Source organism: Crinia signifera, chromosome 19 (genome assembly GCF_055691185.1).
Source record: "Crinia signifera chromosome 19, ASM5569118v1, whole genome shotgun sequence".
NCBI lineage: Eukaryota > Metazoa > Chordata > Amphibia > Anura > Myobatrachidae > Crinia > Crinia signifera.
Window position 1 is genome coordinate 47,030,132 of NC_139226.1, and position 20,051 is coordinate 47,050,182.

General features: G+C 46.5%; 1 protein-coding gene across 20 annotated transcripts in view; it reads right to left on the minus strand.

Moving 5' to 3' along the window:
* Positions 1-20,051, minus strand: part of PHLDB1 (pleckstrin homology like domain family B member 1) — a 198,677-nt gene that overhangs the window by 83,178 nt on the left and 95,448 nt on the right. For 8 of the 20 annotated variants that reach the window (XM_083162495.1, XM_083162490.1, XM_083162496.1 and 5 more), the window contains exon 1: positions 10,108-10,271. The exons of 4 other annotated variants lie outside the window; for them this stretch is intronic. In XM_083162495.1, coding sequence (XP_083018621.1) covers positions 10,108-10,191 — 84 coding nt within the window. In that variant the 5' untranslated portion in view covers positions 10,192-10,271. Of the gene's footprint in view, positions 1-3,884; positions 3,991-6,195; positions 6,215-10,107; positions 10,273-19,325; positions 19,437-20,051 lie in introns of those variants that run through there. 8 more of the 20 variants (XM_083162505.1, XM_083162500.1, XM_083162501.1 and 5 more) reach the window with 7 other exon arrangements.

Sequence of the window (20,051 nt, forward strand, 5' to 3'; positions counted from 1 at the left end):
CGCGAAGGGGGTGGGGGTGTGCCGCGAATCGCGGGTGGGGGGGGTGCCGCGAATCGCAGTAGGGGGGGTCGGGGGTCGGGGTGCCGCAAATCGCGGGAGGGGGGCGCTCACCTGGTTGCTGTGGATTAGCAGTGTCCGGGCAGCATGGAGAGGCAGAGGGTGTCTGGCACTGTGGGCTCACTGGGCTGGTTCTCTGTCACTATGGGGGTTATTCTAGTTCATTCTTTCTGACAAAATCCTTCTTAGATGGACAAAACCATGTGCACTGCAGGGGGGCAGATGTAACATGTGCAGAGAGAATTAGATTTGGGTGAGTTATTTTGTTTCTGTGCAGGGAAAATACTGACTGCATGATTTTACACTTCAATATAGATCTCACTTTGAAGAAAAACCCCACCCAAATCTAATTCTCTCTGCACAAGTTACATCTGCCCCACCCGCAGTGCACATGGTTTTGTCCATCTAAGAAGGATTTTGTCAGAAAGAATGGACTAGAATAGCCCCCTATGTGAGTGTGTGTGGGCAGAGTCAGAGGCTCCACCCAGCATTATACACACACTCACACATTTTGAGTGACAGATGTAGCCAAAAATATAAGATATATAGGTACTTATGTAGTATCTGGGCTGCCGATTTTTTGATTGTATGCCTTAAGTTAAGGCATACAATCAGATGCGATGCGATGCGATATCGCATCGCATACGACCATGCGATGCGATGCGATGACCCGATTTTTCCATAGGATTCAATGTTAAAATGGACTGAGTCCATTTTAACATGGAATTCAATGGGAAAAAGGGGTCCTTTTCATACCCCTACTATCCAAGTGGGCATGGAGTTGGATATAAACCTGTGGCGAGCGTAGCGAGCCACCGAGCCCGAAGCGTGGCGAGCGAAGCGAGCCCCGCGAGGGGACGGTATTCTGTGTCCCCTCGCGGGGCTCGCTACGCTCGCCACGCTTCGGGCTCGGTGGCTCGCTACGCTCGCCACAGGTTTATATCCAACTCCATGCCCACTTGGATAGTAGGGGTATGAAAAGGACCCCTTTTCCCATTGAATTCTATGTTAAAATGGACAGAGTCCATTTTAACATTGAATCCTATGGAAAAATCGGGTCCATCGCATCGCATCGCATCGCATGCGATATGGTCGGGTGCGATGCGATGCGATGGACCCGATTTCAAAATCGGCAGCCCAGTTACTACGTAAGTACCGATATATATATATATATACATATACACACACACACACACACACTAGTAAGCCGAATCGCTGCAAAAGCTTTGAAAGCTAGTCTGCTACCTTGTGCCTCTGTGTTTGTGCATGTGTGAGAGTGAAAGAGATGTAGTTTAAATCACTGCCAACAGGTGGCAGTGTTTTGGAGACAAACATTCGCTAGACATAATATATGTTTATTTATTTATTGCAACTAGTTAGAGGATGAGACAATGGTCAGTAAATTGTGGTTTAGAGGTGTGAGGTGGGTGCCGCTTTGACATTTGGGAGGCCCTGTTGAATTAAAGTTGGTGACGCTCCTGTGTCAGCTATCCATTGCAGGGAAATGGCGCTGATGATCCTATTTTTATTGTATATCTCTATGTATATTTCTTTTTTCTCCCCAGTATACCTCTACCTCCCCCTGGTGGTCTTTAAGTATGACCAAAGGTTTGTGATTATTAAACATCAGGCATTGCCTTTTATCTTATAGAATATTTAGACACCTAAAAAGAGCATGGGTGAAATTATGTCTGAAGCCACCCAACTCTGCACTGATACCCCCACAGCCCCTGTTATCCACACAGAGACACACACTTTCCGAGGTTTGATGTTCTGGAGCATCTCACCAAACCCAGGCATTTGGAAGATAGAGGTATTGCACTGATTTGTCACACATACATCAGATCAGATGCTGAAAGCTACAGCATATTCCCCATAGGCAGGGCCAGATTAACAATGGGGTGGGTGGAGCTGCAGCTACAGGCCTCCACCTAAATATAGGCCCATCATTATGACAGAATGATAAACAGAAGACATATCAAAAGGTCACATGGTCGGCCATAAACCATATGTAGTAAAATTGTATTCAACTATGCAATTTTTGTACTTTTATATATTTAGGGAGACACCGGGGCTTATAGTGTATGGCATGGGTGTCAAACACAAGGCCTGCGGGCCAAATCCGGCCCACCAGACCTCGTCATGTGGCCCGCGCGAGGAGATAGCACGCAGGGGCAGTGTGTCTAAAACAGGAGTGCTGCGGGCCGTGTCCATGTCCGCGGCCGCCTTACCTGTTCCTCCACTGTCGGCAGCCATGTTCCTGTAGGCACATATGTATGCGGCTACAGAAACATGGCCGCCGGCCTCCACGGCTACGTGGAGGAGGGCCCGGCCGCCTGTTCCCTCTGATGCCCGGCAGCATACCTCCCAAGTGTCACGATTTCAGCGGGACAGTCACGATTTTCGGGTCCTGTCCCGCTGTCCCACCCGCCGCCGGCATTGTCCCGCTGCGGGGGGTGGCAGTTGGGAGCCCCCCCAAGCTGATTGAATAGACGCTGTGCGCATGCGCACAGCGTCTATTTGCGGCCGAAAATGGGGTTGCTGCTAATTTGCATAAACCGTGCCCTCATTTGCATAGGCCTCGCCCCCTTTCCATATTCCAGCAGCCAAGAAGTTGGGAGGTATGCGGCAGTGACAGACACTGGGTGGGGAGGTCATGACGATGACGCCGCCCGCCCATGCGTCTGTAGAGAAGTAGGAGCAGGCAGGGAAGCTGGACCGGGAGTCGGGGACAGTGTGGCCACAGCAAGCAGTGAAGAAAAGCTGGAAGCCGCAGCAGCTGCGGGACAGACGGAGAAACAGTAAGTGAGGATGAGGATCACACTCACAATAAAAAAATATATATATATCTGCGGTTTCCTGAGGTGTCCCCGTGTATAATAATAATAATGCCATGACACCACAGGCTGCTCCTCCTGTATAATCATTTATGTGTCATGGCATTACTTTTATTATATTATACAGGGGGAGCAGTCTGTGGTGTCATGGCATTATTATTATACATGGGGAGCAGCCTGTGGTGTCATGGCATTCATTTTATATTATACAGGTGGAGCAGCCTGTGGTGTCATGGCATTATAATTATACAGGTGGACCTACAGATACAACCGGCCCTTTGAGGGTGACCAAACTGCTGATGCGGCCCCAGATGAATTTGAGTTTGACACCCCAGGTGTATAAGATCTACATACCTACATGGCATTGACTTCACCGCCTCCAGTTTTCATAATAGGCCCTTGAGCATTTTCAGCTCCAGGCCCATTAGGTCATTAATCCGGTCTTGCCCATAGGGATTGTATCATTGATGGATAACATCTGCAAGGCAACCATTGATGGTATAATCCACCAATGGACACGCCCATACATGCCTACTTTTGTAAACTATTTTCAGGGAGATTATAGTTGGTAGTAGAATTTTGCTCAGTGCCCCGATTGAGGGGCCGTGTCATGCTCCACCCAAAGGGCGTGTCTAGTTCCATATATGGTGAGATTTAGAAAAGAGATTGTGAAAGTGGCACCTAGAAGCGTGGGTGTGTACTGCTACATCTGAGAGGAATCTTGTAAACTGACCTATATCCAAATGTAGTTGAGCCCCAAAGCTGTTAGTAAGAGCTACTGTACTTGTTAAAGTGCTGGAAAATGGCGCTGATGATTCAATGTAAATGTATCTGTCTCTCATTCCTTTTTTGCCCCCAAAAAATGTAACAGTGTAATGTGGGCTAGGTGACATGAGGGAGATTGCTAGACTAATGAGGGAGAGAGGGAGATTGCTGCTATGTCAGGGAGTCTCCTGCAGAAAGCAGAAGGGTAGGCAACTATGGACACACCTGCTTTAGTGTGCAGAGAGATGAGGGCCATTCAGAGCCATGGGGTGGGGCTTGTGTCAGGGGGTGGAGCTAGGCTCTGTATTCAGATCCCTCAAAATTGGTAGCTCTGCAAAAAAAGGTAAAAGTACAGTAGTTACCATTAGTCTTAGACCATCGATGATTACAAATCATTCATGGTCGATGTCCATCCCTATTTGATCATACAGAGAACCAAGTGTTTCTGATTATGCAGTACAGTAATCTACATTTACAGGGATAAGGTAAACAGTACTGAGAGTCCTGTTAGCATGCCACAAATACCCAGATTGGAGCGGTATTAGATTAGCGAATGGGCCAGTGTCAGCAGTTAAATCTCCATGTGAATATTTACAAATCTGGAATGTATTTTACAAGGAGTTAAACAACTGGGTTTTCTATTACACTACAGTGTCAGATGCCCATTTACCACAATGTAAGAATGTTTACTCCTTTGTATCAAATGTGGAATGTTTACAATGTGCATAGTTGAGAAAGCCATGATAAATATGAACAGTTATCTGTGCTCAAAACTATATCTAACATACGGGCAGAATTAACGAGTGATATTCTTGTTATCACTCATTATGAATGATAAATGGTGCCCCAGCCAATTAACTCCTGTCATTTTTCAAACACATGACAGAGGCTGATTGGCTGCAGCACCATTTATCATTCATAATGATAACAAGAATATCACTAGTTGATAAATCTGGCCCATAATAAGCAATTCTCAGTATGTAGTGCAGGCACCAGCACCACCATCTTGTTACATACAGAATGTGGGAAGGGTACTGTGCATTATTTACATATTATGAGAGAATTCAATTACCACGGTTGAAAAATGGAGATAGCCTCAACTGGGTTCCCAAATTCACCCAATAGCCTTGTTAATGCCTGTTAAAGTAGCGAGTTCTATGCATTAACATGGGTTAATGGGCGGTAATACACAGATGTCTTCAAAAGTTCAAATATTTGTGGGCTAACATTCACCCATCAATGCACCCATTAACCAGCTAGTTATCTGAGATTTTCTTTTGACCCACATAGGGATGGCCATCGCTGCCATTGTTATCGATGGCAATAGTGCAACTGGCCATCGATAGTGCTAAACTATGCAATGGATGACCATCGATATTTTACCTATCGATGGTCATCTATTGTGTTTGACTGATTGGCCTGTGGACCAATCAAAACAAGGGGGTGGGGCTTTGTGGGTGTCGGGGGGCAAAGTTATGCTCTGTGCCCCGGCACTTTGGAAAAAAAAGCGCAAAACATAGTTTTGCTGTGCCATCCCAATGATGGCAAAAGTATTTGACATCGGCCCTAAACCATCGATGAATTTGAATCATAGATGCTAGATGGCCATCCCTAGACCCACTCAGGCAGGTGATAAAAAGCCTATGGGCTACACACCGCACTGCCAGCGGGGCAGTGCAGTTAACGGGTCTTCGTGGGTTAGTGCTAACCACACATGCGCAGACCCCTGGCACCCAGCTAAGCACATAGCAGGGACAGGCTCCTTATGTGTGTGCAGGGACATACATAACTCATACCTTCCAACTGTCCCACTTTTCGCAGGACCGTCACAGTTTTTTGGGATGTTCCCGCATCTGCCCCCCGTAGCGGGGGTGGGTCAGTTGGGAGTCCCCCGTCACCCATGAACAAACTGGGGGCATGGCCAGCAGCTCACAGAACCATGCCCTCACAGTGGCGAGAGCGGGGGCGTTGCAAGTATAGTTCACCCCCTTAACTCTAGGCCAGGCCCCCAAAATTTGGCGCGCGCTGTCCCGCTTTGTGTTCGGCCAATGTTGGGAGGTATGCATACCCTGATAGGATCACATATTACAATGAGATCTTGGGGGGTAAGATTCCACCCACATCGCATTGTATATGCCATCTTTGTTAAATGGGCCCTTAGACATTATCTGTGAGTTAATCCACACCCAGCACAAAATCCATGTGGGCATAGTGCCCATAATAATATAACTGTGCCACATGATTCTGGAAATGACACGCATCAGGTTTTACTAGCTACTGAAACATAAACTTGTCATGTTGAATGAAGAAGCGCTAACAAATGAAAGGTCAGCACAGTGTATGCAGAAGCGGTGCAGAGGAGAATAGTAGCGGCACCATAACAGTCATCTGAGGTGGAGATGGGAATAAATCATTAATGGGGCTTCCTGTGTGTTTAGGTCATCTTTGTGGTAAACAGGAAAGGCTGAGACAAGAGCAGATAAGCAAAGTTATGCGGCCAGGTTTAATATAAGTAGGGCTTTGTAATATAACTCACCGTTTGGGGAGGATGGTATCATGTAATGCAGTCTAGGCAGGGAATCTCACACTTGTAAACATAGGAATGTGCTAACAGCAGGACTCAAGGGCAGATTTCCTGCCACATGTCACTGGTTGCAAGTCAACCTCTGTTACTATATATATTGTAACACTTGGAACCTGTCTGTGCCGCACACTGCCAATGTGGAAAACGATTTCCTCCCCACTCTCGTTTTGTTTTCCTTATACTTACGGATATATAATTACTCTGCTCTGATCATCAGATTTGAACAACCTCATGCTTAATATGGATGAAGCAGCGTGGGACAGAGGAGGATACGAGGCATCAGTGACATAGGTAGTTATCTCTCCATGCCCGCAATCCCCCATAGCAGCACCTTGAGTCATGCCTGCAACTCCCACCCTGCACCTCCCTCCTCCTCTGTCCCTTTGCCCAATATGTCCTCTCCTCCCACCCTGCACCCAACCCCCCCCCCCCCTCACCTCACCCTGCATCCCTGTTTTCTTTACGTTGCTGGGACACGGAGCTATGCTCCACCCCCAACACTAGAGAAACCCTGCCCCAGGTTCTTATTGGTCCATGGTTAGTTAAAAGGGATGACCATCTATGGGCAAAACCGTTGAGGGTCATCCGATGAATAGTATGCACTATCTCCATTGATAGCAGCCACACGAATGGCCACCACTATCCTCCAGGAGACTACAGAATTCCCCAGGCTCCCAGAAGAGGAGTGGGGTGATGGCAAAAATAATGCCAGGAATCCTGGCACTTGGGAAATCGCAGCACTTAGGGAGGTAGCATGACGTGATTACATGATAATTGGTGCATTTGGACCCACCCGGTCTTCTTAGAGGATATGGGTAAAAACCGGACCCAGAAAAGAGCCCGGAATACAGGACCGGACATCAAACTCTGTATTCCGGAACTTGTAGTGTCCGGTCCGTGGGGTGTCCTGTCCGACAGGGCTGCCTGTGACAGCTGTCACCAGGGAGAGGAGGAGGGGGACAATTAAGCCTCCCTGTAAGGTCCGGGCATGTTTCAAAAACCAGAATGGTCCTGACCACACGGGGAGGCTGTAATCTCCCCTTCCCCACGTTCCTGGTGAAAGCTATCACAGGCCTCCCCCCGAACAAGACACTCCCCCGGACGGGACACCATTCAAATGCTGTGAATTACGCGTCTAGACAGGGGACTAAGTATAAACCGGACCCGGACAAGAACCCGGACCCAGACCGGACATCAAACTCTGCATTGTAGTGTCCGGTCCAGCGTTCCAGGGTCTTGTTTGAGTCCGGTTTTTACTTAGTCCCCTTCTTAGACGCGTAATTCACAGCATTGAACATAAAGTTGTAGGGACCTAATGATGCAAATAGCCACATCAGCTGTCACCTACATCTTCTCTCTGGTCTTCTCCTGGAGAGGAGATTCTAAAAGTCAGTAAGTATGCAGGTGGGGAGCTGAAAAGTAACAAATTGTGGTGATTAGGAATTTTTGGGGTATTTATTATCATAACATCTAGGCAGGCCTTCCCCCTCCTTCCCCAGGGGTTCATAACCCACTAATGAACAATGTAGACCGGTATGATTACATTTGCCAACAACATTCATGTTTACATTTGGGAACACACAGGGGAAAAGTTTTTTAACTCAGACAAACAGCTGTGGAAAAGCCCACCAACAGCAGTGGAAAAGATTACACTGTTGACACTGTCGGCTTGAGTCCCAGCAGTGTTCCTGAACTTGCATAACGTCATGCAGGGACACTAGAAGAGCGCAAGGGATCGAGGGGGAACCCTCCTTATATCCTGATGGTATAGTCCATAGGAAAGATCATGCTAATCTGAGGTCTGGTGTTATCTATCGGAGACAAGTTTCAAAAAGTTTTTTTTTTTTGGAGCTAGATAAATAGCATAATCTCTGTTCCCATACATTGTGTAAGACAGTCCATACTGTCTGTGATATCTCCTGTGATAGACAACTGGTAAATAGGAACCATAGTTAATTTACCAAGAATAATACAGACTTATTTATGCATGATCTCCAGGGCCAAAAAGTTCAGGTCAGGGTTGGCCTTAGCTGTAAGCAATACCTCCTCTCTCACACCCAGAAGTTTTCCCAGGATGAGTTGTAGATCAAGTACAACCCAGGGTGAAAACTTCCTTCACACACTCTCAGATAGGGTGGCCAATCCCGGGATTGGGATCGGCGGGATCCCGGAATTTGGCCCCAAAATCGCTGGGAATCACCGGGATTTCAATCCTGGGATTGGAGGTTCCAATCCCGGGATTTTGGGATTAGACTACGCATGCGCAGTCTAATGCTGGGCAGTGTCTGAGCACCTCCTCAGATGCTGCCCAGCTTCTCCCTACGCTGGTGTGCGGCTCTGCGCAGCATGACATGATGTCAGTAGTCACGCGGCGCACCACCGCTCCCGGACCCATGATTCACGGCCGCACCAACTTCCGGCTGCACCCTTCCATCCCCACTGCTCACCGCCTCCTGGGATTTAAAATATGCCCCATGATTGGCATCCCTACCCTCAGTCTACCCATATGGCATCACACACACATGCCCAAAAACATGCATACAAAATTCCCCAGTAGCCTTCCACGCAGGCACTGCCCAATTATCTTCCAACATGCACACACACTTTGTCAACATAGCCTCACATAAACACTGCCTTCATAGCTTCGCACACACACACACACACACACACTGTTCCAATGATGTCATACACCTCCATAGCCTCACAAACACACTGCCAAAATAGCCCCTCACACACACACACACACACACACACACACTTCCCTTTTGCCTCCCCACCGCACACACTACTCCCATAGCCACACCCACTGCCCCATAATCCCCCCCCAATCACACACATACACACACATGCCCACACGCCCACTGCCCCAAAGCAGACCTCATCTTTTTTCTACAATAACTCCCATTAGGTACCTGACCCCACCCCGTGGGTGTGTCTAGATGTTTTTAGCATCCTATAGTTTGCAAGCATGTGAGCGGGGCCCTCTTAACTCTAGGCCTGTCCTGTCATTACCCAGTCTTGATTTTTGCTAGGCAAAATTGCTAGAAAACATACTCCAGTTGCAGAAAAAGAGAGGTGGTTGTGTAAGACAAGATAGATACAGTCGTAGCTATCTGATCCATTGTATTGATCTTCTTTGTTTCCGCTGTGTCAATACACACATGAATTGTTATATTTGTGCAGTAAGCATATCCTGTTTACCATAGAATTCAGTATTGCACTGAAAATATTTAGCAATACCACACATAGCACAGTAAGTACACACTTTAGCTAGGTAGCACAGAACTGTAATTTAAATGTTCTCCCCTAAACTTTGTGCACTGCACGCACGCGATCATACTTTGCAAAAAAACAAGGGCTGCACTAGGACTACAATATAATTATGTACTCACAGGTAAAAACAAAAGCAAATGTATAAATACTTTTGCTAAAGTCAAGCATTAAAATAGCAGCACAGATACTGGAATGTAATTAGTTTTCTTTCTGTTCGCCATAACCTTCAATTAACAATGACTTACAATATGAGGAGAAGCCAGGGTGCAATTAGTGTCTTATTCTCTAGTTGGAGATGGCATAGGGCCTCTTACAACAGTTTATTACATAGTATTAACTCGAATGTAATGTACGTCTAACTGTCTTTTTGTATTTAACAACAAAGCAATTTACTTACCCTGAGTCTTTTACATACATAACAGCAACTGGACCCCACATCACATTGTACATTCTGCCACAGAACATTGAATTACACATAAAGACAGGTACAAATATAAGGAAACACTAATAAAAAAAAACATCTACCCCCAGTCTGAGGTAAAGTGTGAGCACATCCTTCCAGAACTTTCCTTTGTGGTGCACTGTACTCACCTGTCCTTCGTTGCCCCTTTGATGCCAGCAGGCAGGGATAATTCTGCGGCACAGTTGAGTCAATGGACCACAGCACCTCTCCATATCTCCCCCACCCAAGTGTGGAGGGATAATGGACCACTTACCATCCCTCTCTTAGGCAGAGATATCAGGCCACCGCACTACTGCAATGCCTGTGAGTGGCCACTGGCCTCTCCCTGTGATTTGTACAGGATATGGATACAGGAAGTGAAGGAGGAGAGAGCCATTGTCTGCTCCGGAAAAATGGGAGTGGATGAGTGAAGCAAGCACGCTGCATGACGTAACAGGAAAATATTGCATTTAAACTTTGGAAATGCTTGGAGAAATATTGTGGATCAACAAAGGAAGCCATAAATACATATTACATTGGTTATCCATCAGGAAATGTAAAGTAGAAGCTAAAAGTTTCACTAAAAACAACAAAATTCAATGTTTCTGGATTTCTGGGGAGACCTACTTGCTGGAGCATTGGATGGCATAGATCAGTGTTTTTTTACCACTGTGCCGTGGCACACTAGTGTGCCCTGGGCTGTTCTTAAGTGTGCCCCAGATCTAGAGATGCCCAAACCAGTTTACAGACACCACCAGTTGTTATTTACTGGTCTCTTCTTTTAATTTAAAGGGCCAATGTATTTTATTTTTGTTACCTGTAGGGACCAGTGTGATTGGTTTTTTTTTTATATGGGGGCCAATAGATTTTTTTTCCTGAGGGGGCCAATGTGTTTTGCCCTGTGGGGTTCTTATGGTGTGCCTTGGCAATTGAAAAATCTTATTTAGTGTGCCGCAAGGTAAAAAGGTTGAAAATCACTGGGATAGAGGGTACATATGGAACAAGTAGCATTTGGGGTCGTTTAGTAAAAGTCTTCAGTATGTGGACCAAACGGGCAGATTTAACAAAGAGTGATATTCTTGTTATCACTTGTTACCAGTGCTATTTTCAGCAGGAACTAGCAGGAAACTCAGTTCCTGAACCTCTTTTTAAATATGACATAATCAGGAACTTTATTTTTATGTATATTTTTTAAATAGCTGCAACCTCAGGCCCGGAGTTCCTGTACCAATTTTTCAAATAAAAATAGTACAAAAGATTGTAAACATAATATATTGCTCCAGCCAATCAGCTCCTCTCAGGTTGACATCTGATTGGCTGGAGCACCATTTATCATTTGTAACAAGTGACAACAAGAATATCACTTGTGGTTACATCTGTCCCATACTGTGAAAAATACTCCACATATTTAGCATGGTCACATGATCTGTCCATAGTGCTGCGTAGAAATATCTATGTACACACCACATGCCAGACCCATGCTCAGCACATATAGGTCTACCCATGCTGCAGTGTCAAAGACACTACACGGATCTCTGTGTACTCCATATATATGGCAGCATTGCACAGTTGTTCTCTTAAGGTGCCCATACACTTATGCGATCGGATGCATTGCGATCACATCTTATGGTGCCCAAGTGCTTTTTCTCCAGCACCCGATGTCACATGCCATCTGTGATGCCACATCAGGTGCTGGAAGAGGGCTGGCAGCAGGCGGCGGTGTAACACAGCGCTGTGCAGGAGAACTGGTGGACGGCGGGGGTCAGCGGGCGGTGGCAGAATTTGGAAAATCAATTTAAAACTCCGGGCAGCCCTCTGATTGGCTGAGAGCTCTCAGCCAATCAGAGGCCTCACATTCAGGCGGCCGCTGATTGGTTGAGAGAGCAACAATTTTCACAGACTGTCACTATATCATCTTGAAATACTGACACTAATGGAACTGGACGTCACATTACCAATGGCTATACCACACACAGCCTGGCAGCCTTTGATGATAATGATGATGATGATGATGATTACCATGTATGGCAGTGTGTGGTACAAATTGTGTACCATACACAGCCATGCATGGTCATCACCATCATCATCATCACCAATGTCTGCCAGGCTGTGTACCCTACTCGATGGATATTTCTGGGGGTACAGTGTGTATTACAATAATAGGATTCCTTCCTTTCAATTCAAGAGGGTAACATTGGCGTATCTCAATATATTTTGGGGTAAAAGCTAAAAAAAAAATCCCTGACCCCTGGTTTAGTATCAAGCACCTGCCTCCATGCATTTGAGGGGAGATGTCTCAGGTCTTGGAAAGAGTTCTAGATAAATATCATCTGCACCGTATCTGTCTGCAAGGCTTGGTACATGTACCCCTGGCTCTTTGTACCTGTGTCGCTGGGAAATTCTTTTTGTCGCCAGTTTATAATAGCAAAATCTCTGGGCATCCTAGTATCGCTAAGCCTATAACATCTCCTGCTTTGTGGCTTTCAGCAAAGAAGGATATTAAATAATTCATAAAGACTTTTGAACCTCGCTGTAGAATACCCAGTGCCCTGAGGTCTCCTGTGTCTATGGATTTATCACTGAATGAATCTTGTTGAGAGGCTGTAATTGGATTTGGGCGGTAGTGCACTGTTCTGTAACATTTCTCATTTATAGTCCATGTTCCACGTTACCATCAGCGAAAGCTCTGATTCCGATCTTCATCTAACGCATATTCAGATTGCGAGGACACCCGGCACTGTTGGATATGCAATTTAGTTTATTATATGCTATTCCTCATATGAATGTACAAACTGATACCCCTTTCACACTAGGGCCCTTATTCTGGTTCACTTGCAAAGGCAAATTCCTTCTTAAATGGACAAAATCATGTGCACTGCAGGTGGGGCAGATGTAACATGTGCAGAGAGAATTAGATTTGGGTGAGATATTGTGTTTGATTGACAATAATGAGATCATCCCAGGTAGTTTGTTCAAGCCACGGCAAAATCCCATGATTCCCCATTTGTCTGAAAGGAATGTAGTTGAGGACAGACGGAATACTGATTGACAGAATCCCCACAACCAAATGCCGATGCACAACATACAGACATATACATACCACCGATCAGGGGCGCCAGAACGGTTTTATGTTGGGGAGATGAGATTGTGACAGCGCGTCCAACACTACTATGGTAACCCGGAAGTGACGTATCGCAATACAACATCACCTTGGCAACTGAAAACACGCCAAGATCCGGGGAAGGATGACCGCTAGACCGCGTCCAAGAATTACCTTGGTAACCCGGAAGTGACGCACCGCAATAGAGAATCCCGGAAGCTAGATATTGGGACCTGACGTCCTGCTGCGTCAGGACGTCAGCGTCTCCATGGTAACCCGGCTCGCATTGGTTTGCGGGCCGGAAGTGCGTATGTCGGCAAAGGACCATGGGACTTGTAGGAATTACACTGGTTAGGGTCCTGCCGGCATAAGCAAACAGGGTATATAAGTGTGAACAGTGCCTATGGTCAAGTACACCATGAAAAAGTCCTATTAATAGGACGAAACGCGTTGGTGAACTGTGGCGATTTCACACATCATTGCTGGTGGCGGACGGTGAACGGAGGACCAGGGAGCAGGTGCCAGGAGCCCAGTGTCAACACCACTGTCAAATTGTGTTGCATGCGCTGAAAGGAACTGTCTAACAACCAGTTCCCAACAAACCTGGTAATTATTCATCAGTGTCCCCGTTTGGATGGGAAGCGGTCATCTATTAGAATGAACTTAGGTCTACAGTGATAAGGTCGACCCCACTAGGTCGACTGGCAGGAAGGTCGACCTGACTTAAGGTCGACATGGGCCAAGGTCGACATGACTTAAGGACGAATTTGCATAAAGGTCGACATGAGGAAGGTCGACTGGTCAAAAGGTCGACATGGGTTTTTCACTGTTTTTTGAGCCGACATGTGCCGACAGGCGGTATTTCATGCCCTACCATCCACTAGGGCGTGGTGGGAGAATAAAATAGTGTGCCGAGCGCAGCGAGGCACCATGCCCGAAGCATCGCGAGCGAAGCGAGGGTCCGATTCTCATTGCCAACTGTGTCCATGTCGACTGTGTCGACATTCAGATAAAAAACAGTGAAAAACCCATGTCGACCTTATGACCAGTCGACCTTCCTCATGTCGACCTTTATGCAAATTCGACCTTAAGTCATGTCGACCTTGGCCCATGTCGACCTTAAGTCAGGTCGACCTTCCTGCCAGTCGACCTAGTGGGGTCGACCTAATGACTGTAGACCTAAGTTCATTCTGACAGATGTACCGATTCCGTTTGGATATATGAATCCGTGACTGCACACAGCACTTTGTCATTTTTGTTTGGAATTAGTTTTTGTGGAATTGTTTTTATGAAAGTGTTTTTAAGATATTGTTTTTAAGATATTGTTTTATTCATGCATTTTTTATTCATTAAAAGGGGAGGGAAGCTTGCCAAAACTTGCTTCACCATTGTATCTTCATTTCCTCTTTCATGTGATCTGTGTTGGGGAGAGAAACCCTGGTTATCTTTACGTGGAGCGCCTGAGAGGTCACGTTTGTATCTTTGTTTTTGTGGTGACGGTGAAGCAATGGGTGATGTTGGTGGCAGAGAGAGGGAAAGGGTGAAGGAGAAGGTAAGGGTGACACAGCCTCGAGTCTGCTAGCACCAACCCTGACAGCGCATCTCTGATGGCGCCTCTTTCAAATTTAGGGGGGGGGGCACAAGTTTCCCCCTTGCCCCTCCATTTTGACGCCCCTGCCACCAACAATCGAAATACTGACAACAGCAAAATACCGACAAGTAAAACACAAACAGGAAGAAAGCACCAACACAACCACAATGCCTACAGCCAAAATAATGACGCGCATAATACCGAATAGTGTTTTTCATGATTTATTTTCTCAAAAAACAACTTTTTCATAATTTACCATTCCAGTGGGTATAGAATGAGAACGTGATAGTGTGCTGAGCGCAGCGAGCCGTGCGAGGGGACGCGCTACACTAATACGGTGTTCATGTTGACATAACTGTGTCAGTATTTAAACATGTGCGGCATTATGATCATGGCCGTACAGTACATTGACTGTAGGCATTTCAACAGTCGGTATTATTTGTGTGTGTTGGGATATTGACCATAGGTATTTACACCATACCAGTATAACAGTCAAGTAACTGTCAGTAATTCAGTTGTAGGTTCTATAAATCAAACTGATCCCGTCTGAAAGGGGCTTTTGACATTTATGGTGTTACTGTACATCTATGACCTGTATGGCAATTTGCTTATAATAATTCACCACACTCGTTCTCTGGATATTCTCGTTTACTGTGCTTATGGGATATACCACAATTCTGCACCATTTCCCCACATTATTACACCTCTCAGATCAGGGACTTCTTGCTCAGATTTATCTTCCCAAATCATTATGAATACCCTATTGTTTTCCATTATCTTTATATAAGCCAGGTCATGTTTCTAATAGACTAGACCCACTCCAGTGGGATTTGATGTACTGAATATGTGGTTAAAAACCAGTAAGGTTATTGTGGTACACTATAGGCCCTTATTCAGAACTGATCGCAGTACAAATTTGTTCTCAAAATGGTCAAAACCATGTGCACTGCAGGTGGGGCAGATGTTAGATTTGGGTGAGTTATTTTGTTTCTGTGCAGGGTAAATACTGGCTGCATTATTTTTACACTGCAATTTAGATTCCAGTTTCAACACACCCCACCCAAATCTAACTCTCTCTGCACGTTACATCTGCCCCACCTGCAGTGCACATGGTTTTGCCCATTTTGAGAACAAAATTGTACTGCGATCAGATCTGAATAAGGGCCTATGTGGTACACTGGAAAGGATATGGGCCAAAGGGAAGATCATGGACACCTGCCAGAGACCTTCGTGCTAGAGTCTTAAGCAGAGCTTCCATCAAACGTTTCCTGTGTCCAAATCCTCAGAAGAATGTTACTGCTTTTATCTGGAGCAGGAATCTGTGTTACCTTGTAGTGATTACAGACATGTGTTATTATAGAAGAGATGTATCAAGCCTTGGAGATAAAGGGCCTGATTCAGACCTGTTTGCTGCCTAGCGAGCGGGTAAACACTGCCTCGCTGAATGCACGCCTCCCACCGAGGGAATTCCTGCGAGCGCATGAGCACACTTACACATCGCTCGCATGCAGACGTTCGCCATCAAAGATTTCTCCAGCCTTCACTCCAGAAAGTAATTCTATACTTAGTTTTTAGATGCCCGCTATGCGCCGGAATGGGGGCCAACGCTGACGTCATGTTACTTCAGCTGACGCCATGTGACATACGCCCCAAGAGGGCATGGACACGTCTGCGTTCACAGGGATACGCCTAGCGTTTCTATGGGTGCGACCATAAAATGCTGGGCTGCTGCCCTACGTCCGCCCCATGCCCGCCCATCCAGGAGTGAATGTCCTGGCCACTGTGACACTCGCCAAAGGCTTTCGCTCCTGGGTCTTGCGCATGCGCAAACCCAAGCATCGGCCGTTGGAGCGAATTCGGATCTGAGCGATCAGGTCTCAAGTCTTGATGCACATGATCCCCTTGTGTCATCTAGGTGCTGGTCCTTACAGACCTTGTTGGCTATAGCATTAACAAGGTGACACTCCAGCTGTATTATAGCATACCCTCCAACATGACCCATTCCATTAGGTACAAAATGCTCTGTTCCTGGACTTCCCTGCCAGTGGCAGTTACAGATGTGAGCCTGCAGCACAGTCCAATATTCAAAAAGGGGAGCCACACCAGCTGCCATCCCAAACATCACTGAGCAGAGGCGGAACTACCATTGGTGCAGCAGGTGCATTGCACCGGGGCCCCTGAGGACTAAGGGGCCCACTGCTGCCATCCATTGTTGTGTGGCATATTGTGAACTTAGGTTGGGGTGGTGGAGGGGGGGCATATTGCGAGTGGTTGCACCTGGGCCAACCACTCGCAAGTTCCGCCACTGTCACTGAGAGTTGATGTGACCCCCCCTCTTTGAATATTGGACTGTGCTGTAGGCTCACATCTGTAACTGTCACTGGCAGGAAAGTCCAGGAACAGAGCATTTTGTACCTAATGGGATGGGTCATGTTGGAGGGTATGTTATAGTACATTAGAAATTTTCAGCCCCGGAGAGAAGGCAAGTGGGTGAGACACATGATAAACATTGTTGGCACCTGCAATGGTTTGCCAGCATAGATGTCTTTTCAGTGCCAGGGGCGTGATGACCTGAATTACCATCACCTGCATCCTGCCTACTTTATGTTCGGCTGGTGAGTGCCAGGAGACTCTGCCCCAAATACAGAATTCTCCCACAACTTCCGGGAGAGTGGGTAAGTAGTATGCGTGCCATCATTTCCATGCTGCTGGGCTTTATTGTATGCTGTCTGCCACCTGATGTCTGACTCCTGCTTGTGATCCCAACTTGCCTATAGCAACCAATGAGATTTTAGCTATTATCTTCTAGAAGGTTCTAGATAAATGATAATAATCTCCAACAACAAAATGATTTCCAACAACAAACAATCCTAGTGTGTATGTGTGTGTGCATAATTGTGTAGAACAGACTCTAGATGGGCCAAGTACCTATGGGCTGCAGGGCTGCATCCCCCCCCCCACCCCCAGGTAAAATCCGCCACTGTCTCTGCCTAAAGTGAAGCCAGATGCAGTCTGTGAGACTGCTCTGGCTTCAGTGTGACTGGCAGTGACTTCCTATTAGAAGTCCGACCTGCCAGTCACAAAGGCAGTCCCATTGGGAGGTGATCCCTTCCTTGGGGATGCCTCTCTGTGCGCAAATGCCCAGCAGCCCCCAAAACGGGCTCTGCGCATGCGCAGTACGGTGGACCATACTGCGCATGCGCCGGACCCGGGACACATGGAATATGCCTTTGGGGCTGCTGCAAAAGCAGTCCACAGAGGCTGGGGCCCAGCGCACGTGCAGTACTAAAGCTACTGTGCATGCGCCGGCTGCATGACGGGGACCGGCACAGGCAGCTGAGGGGACCAGGAGCATGACAAGGGCAGCGGAGGGGGGAGGGCCGTATCACGGCAGCCCCCCTCCTCTGGAGAGGTAAGAGCTGCTACTGGTCTATACATATCAGGAATCTGAGTACTGACGCTATGGAAAGCTGACCACCTCGTTGCCCATCTGCTGGTAATACCAACAGGTGAGCGGCGTCCAGCAGTGATGATGTGGAAGCGTGCAGCAGCGCTCACCGCTCATCGCTGCCCTGTACACACTAGGCAGCTTTCATTCCCCCCTTTTGGACCATCTCCTGCTTATTCATCTGATCACCATCAAACCAATTGGTATTACCAACGATACCCGGCTTGGATGCTACAGACCACTATCGGGACAATTTATCGCAGTACTGGTTGAGGTTTAAGATTGGTCCTGTTACAACAAACATCTCTCAGGACCGATCCCTCCAGCGACACCCGGGATATATTCCAATCTGGACTGCATTCCATTGGGACTCACTTCAACGGATCAGTGTAGATTATATAACTTTGGTCCCCTCCACCATCTTGGTCCAATCCAACACTTCACCCATATATTCGCCCAATTATTCTCTAATCAAGTTGATATGCTTTTATTGATATATTTTTCAATTGAGTAATTAATTGTTATTTTATGAAATTATTGACTGTCTCTCACTGATAGTGCTGCTTAAAAACCTCTCTCTTTTTTTGCACATTTTAAGGGACTGACCACTCCCTTATACAAGCAGCTGCTATAGGAAAGCAATCTTGGTATTAGCGCTCAATTTTCAACCCAGGTTGAATCACCCTTTCATGCTGAAAGCAGCTCAAATGATTAAACTGAGCGGTTTCCCGGTGAAAGTCGACCAGTGTGTACAGGGATTTAGAACCACAAAGGCATTTTGGTCCCAAAATAAATCTGTAGCTGATATCTAGGCCAGCCATAGATTATTACATACAGTTACAGGTTACACATAGCATGGGTTCATTAAATAATGCCACATTTGGTTATACTGTACACGATCCGAGTATTCCAGCAGGAAATTTATTAATTAAATCTTGTTGCAAAATGACTAATGTATGATGCAAAGAGAGTTAAATTTGGGTGGGGTTTGTACTTCACACTGAGATCTAGATTGCAATGTAAAAATAAAGCAGCCAGTATTTACCCTGCCCAGAAACAATATAACACCATATCTAACGCTCTCTGCACATGTTACATCTGCCCCACCTGCAATGCACATGGTTTTGTCCATTACAGAGAAAATTTGCCTTTGTGAGTGAACAGAATAACCTCCCCATTCTGATGACTTTCAGAAACGTAAAGATTTCAGGTACAGATATAATAGTACCTGGTATTCGCTGCCATGAATCTGATGATTGCATTCTCAGAGGAATGTCTCCGTCCTGATAGCCTGACCTGTAAATCAGTGGCAGCCAGACATTCCTGGCATTCCTGGCAAGTCTGCAGACGGACCCATCATCCTTCCACTTCAATAGAGGGAGAGGCAGACAACCAATCCGTGTCTGTCTTATGCCCCGTACACATTTTTTTATTCAGGGTCATTTTCGATTCGATTTTGCTTCTAGAAGCAAAATCAAATTTAAATTGAATAGAAAATGACCCTGAATCGAAGCGTTAACAGCCTCCAAAGCAGTTGTCTATTTTTGCTTTGATCTGGCAGTTACATGCTGCTCTACGCAGCATTCGCCCCTCCCTCCCCCCACGCTCTGTCCTTCCCTCCTGTTCGATGCCGACTCCCATCGGGTCCCGGCAGCCGTCGATATTTAATCGGTATCGTTCTGTACACTCCTTTAGAGCCACACGGGGGAAATGTATCACAGTTTGGAGAGAGATAAAGTAGATAGGAATAAAGTACCAACTGGCATTTTACAGGTGGAGCAGTATGCGCGCTCTTCAGCACCGTACGCATAGTTATTGCTTTCGCAATCTCCCCAAAGCGCTTTTTTTTTAAAAGCAGACTAGTACTGAATGCTTTGTAGTCCACTTACCACTGTAACTGTGGCAGTGCCGACCTGAGCAAGGCAGAAGGAACAACCTGGTGAGGGCTCTGCAA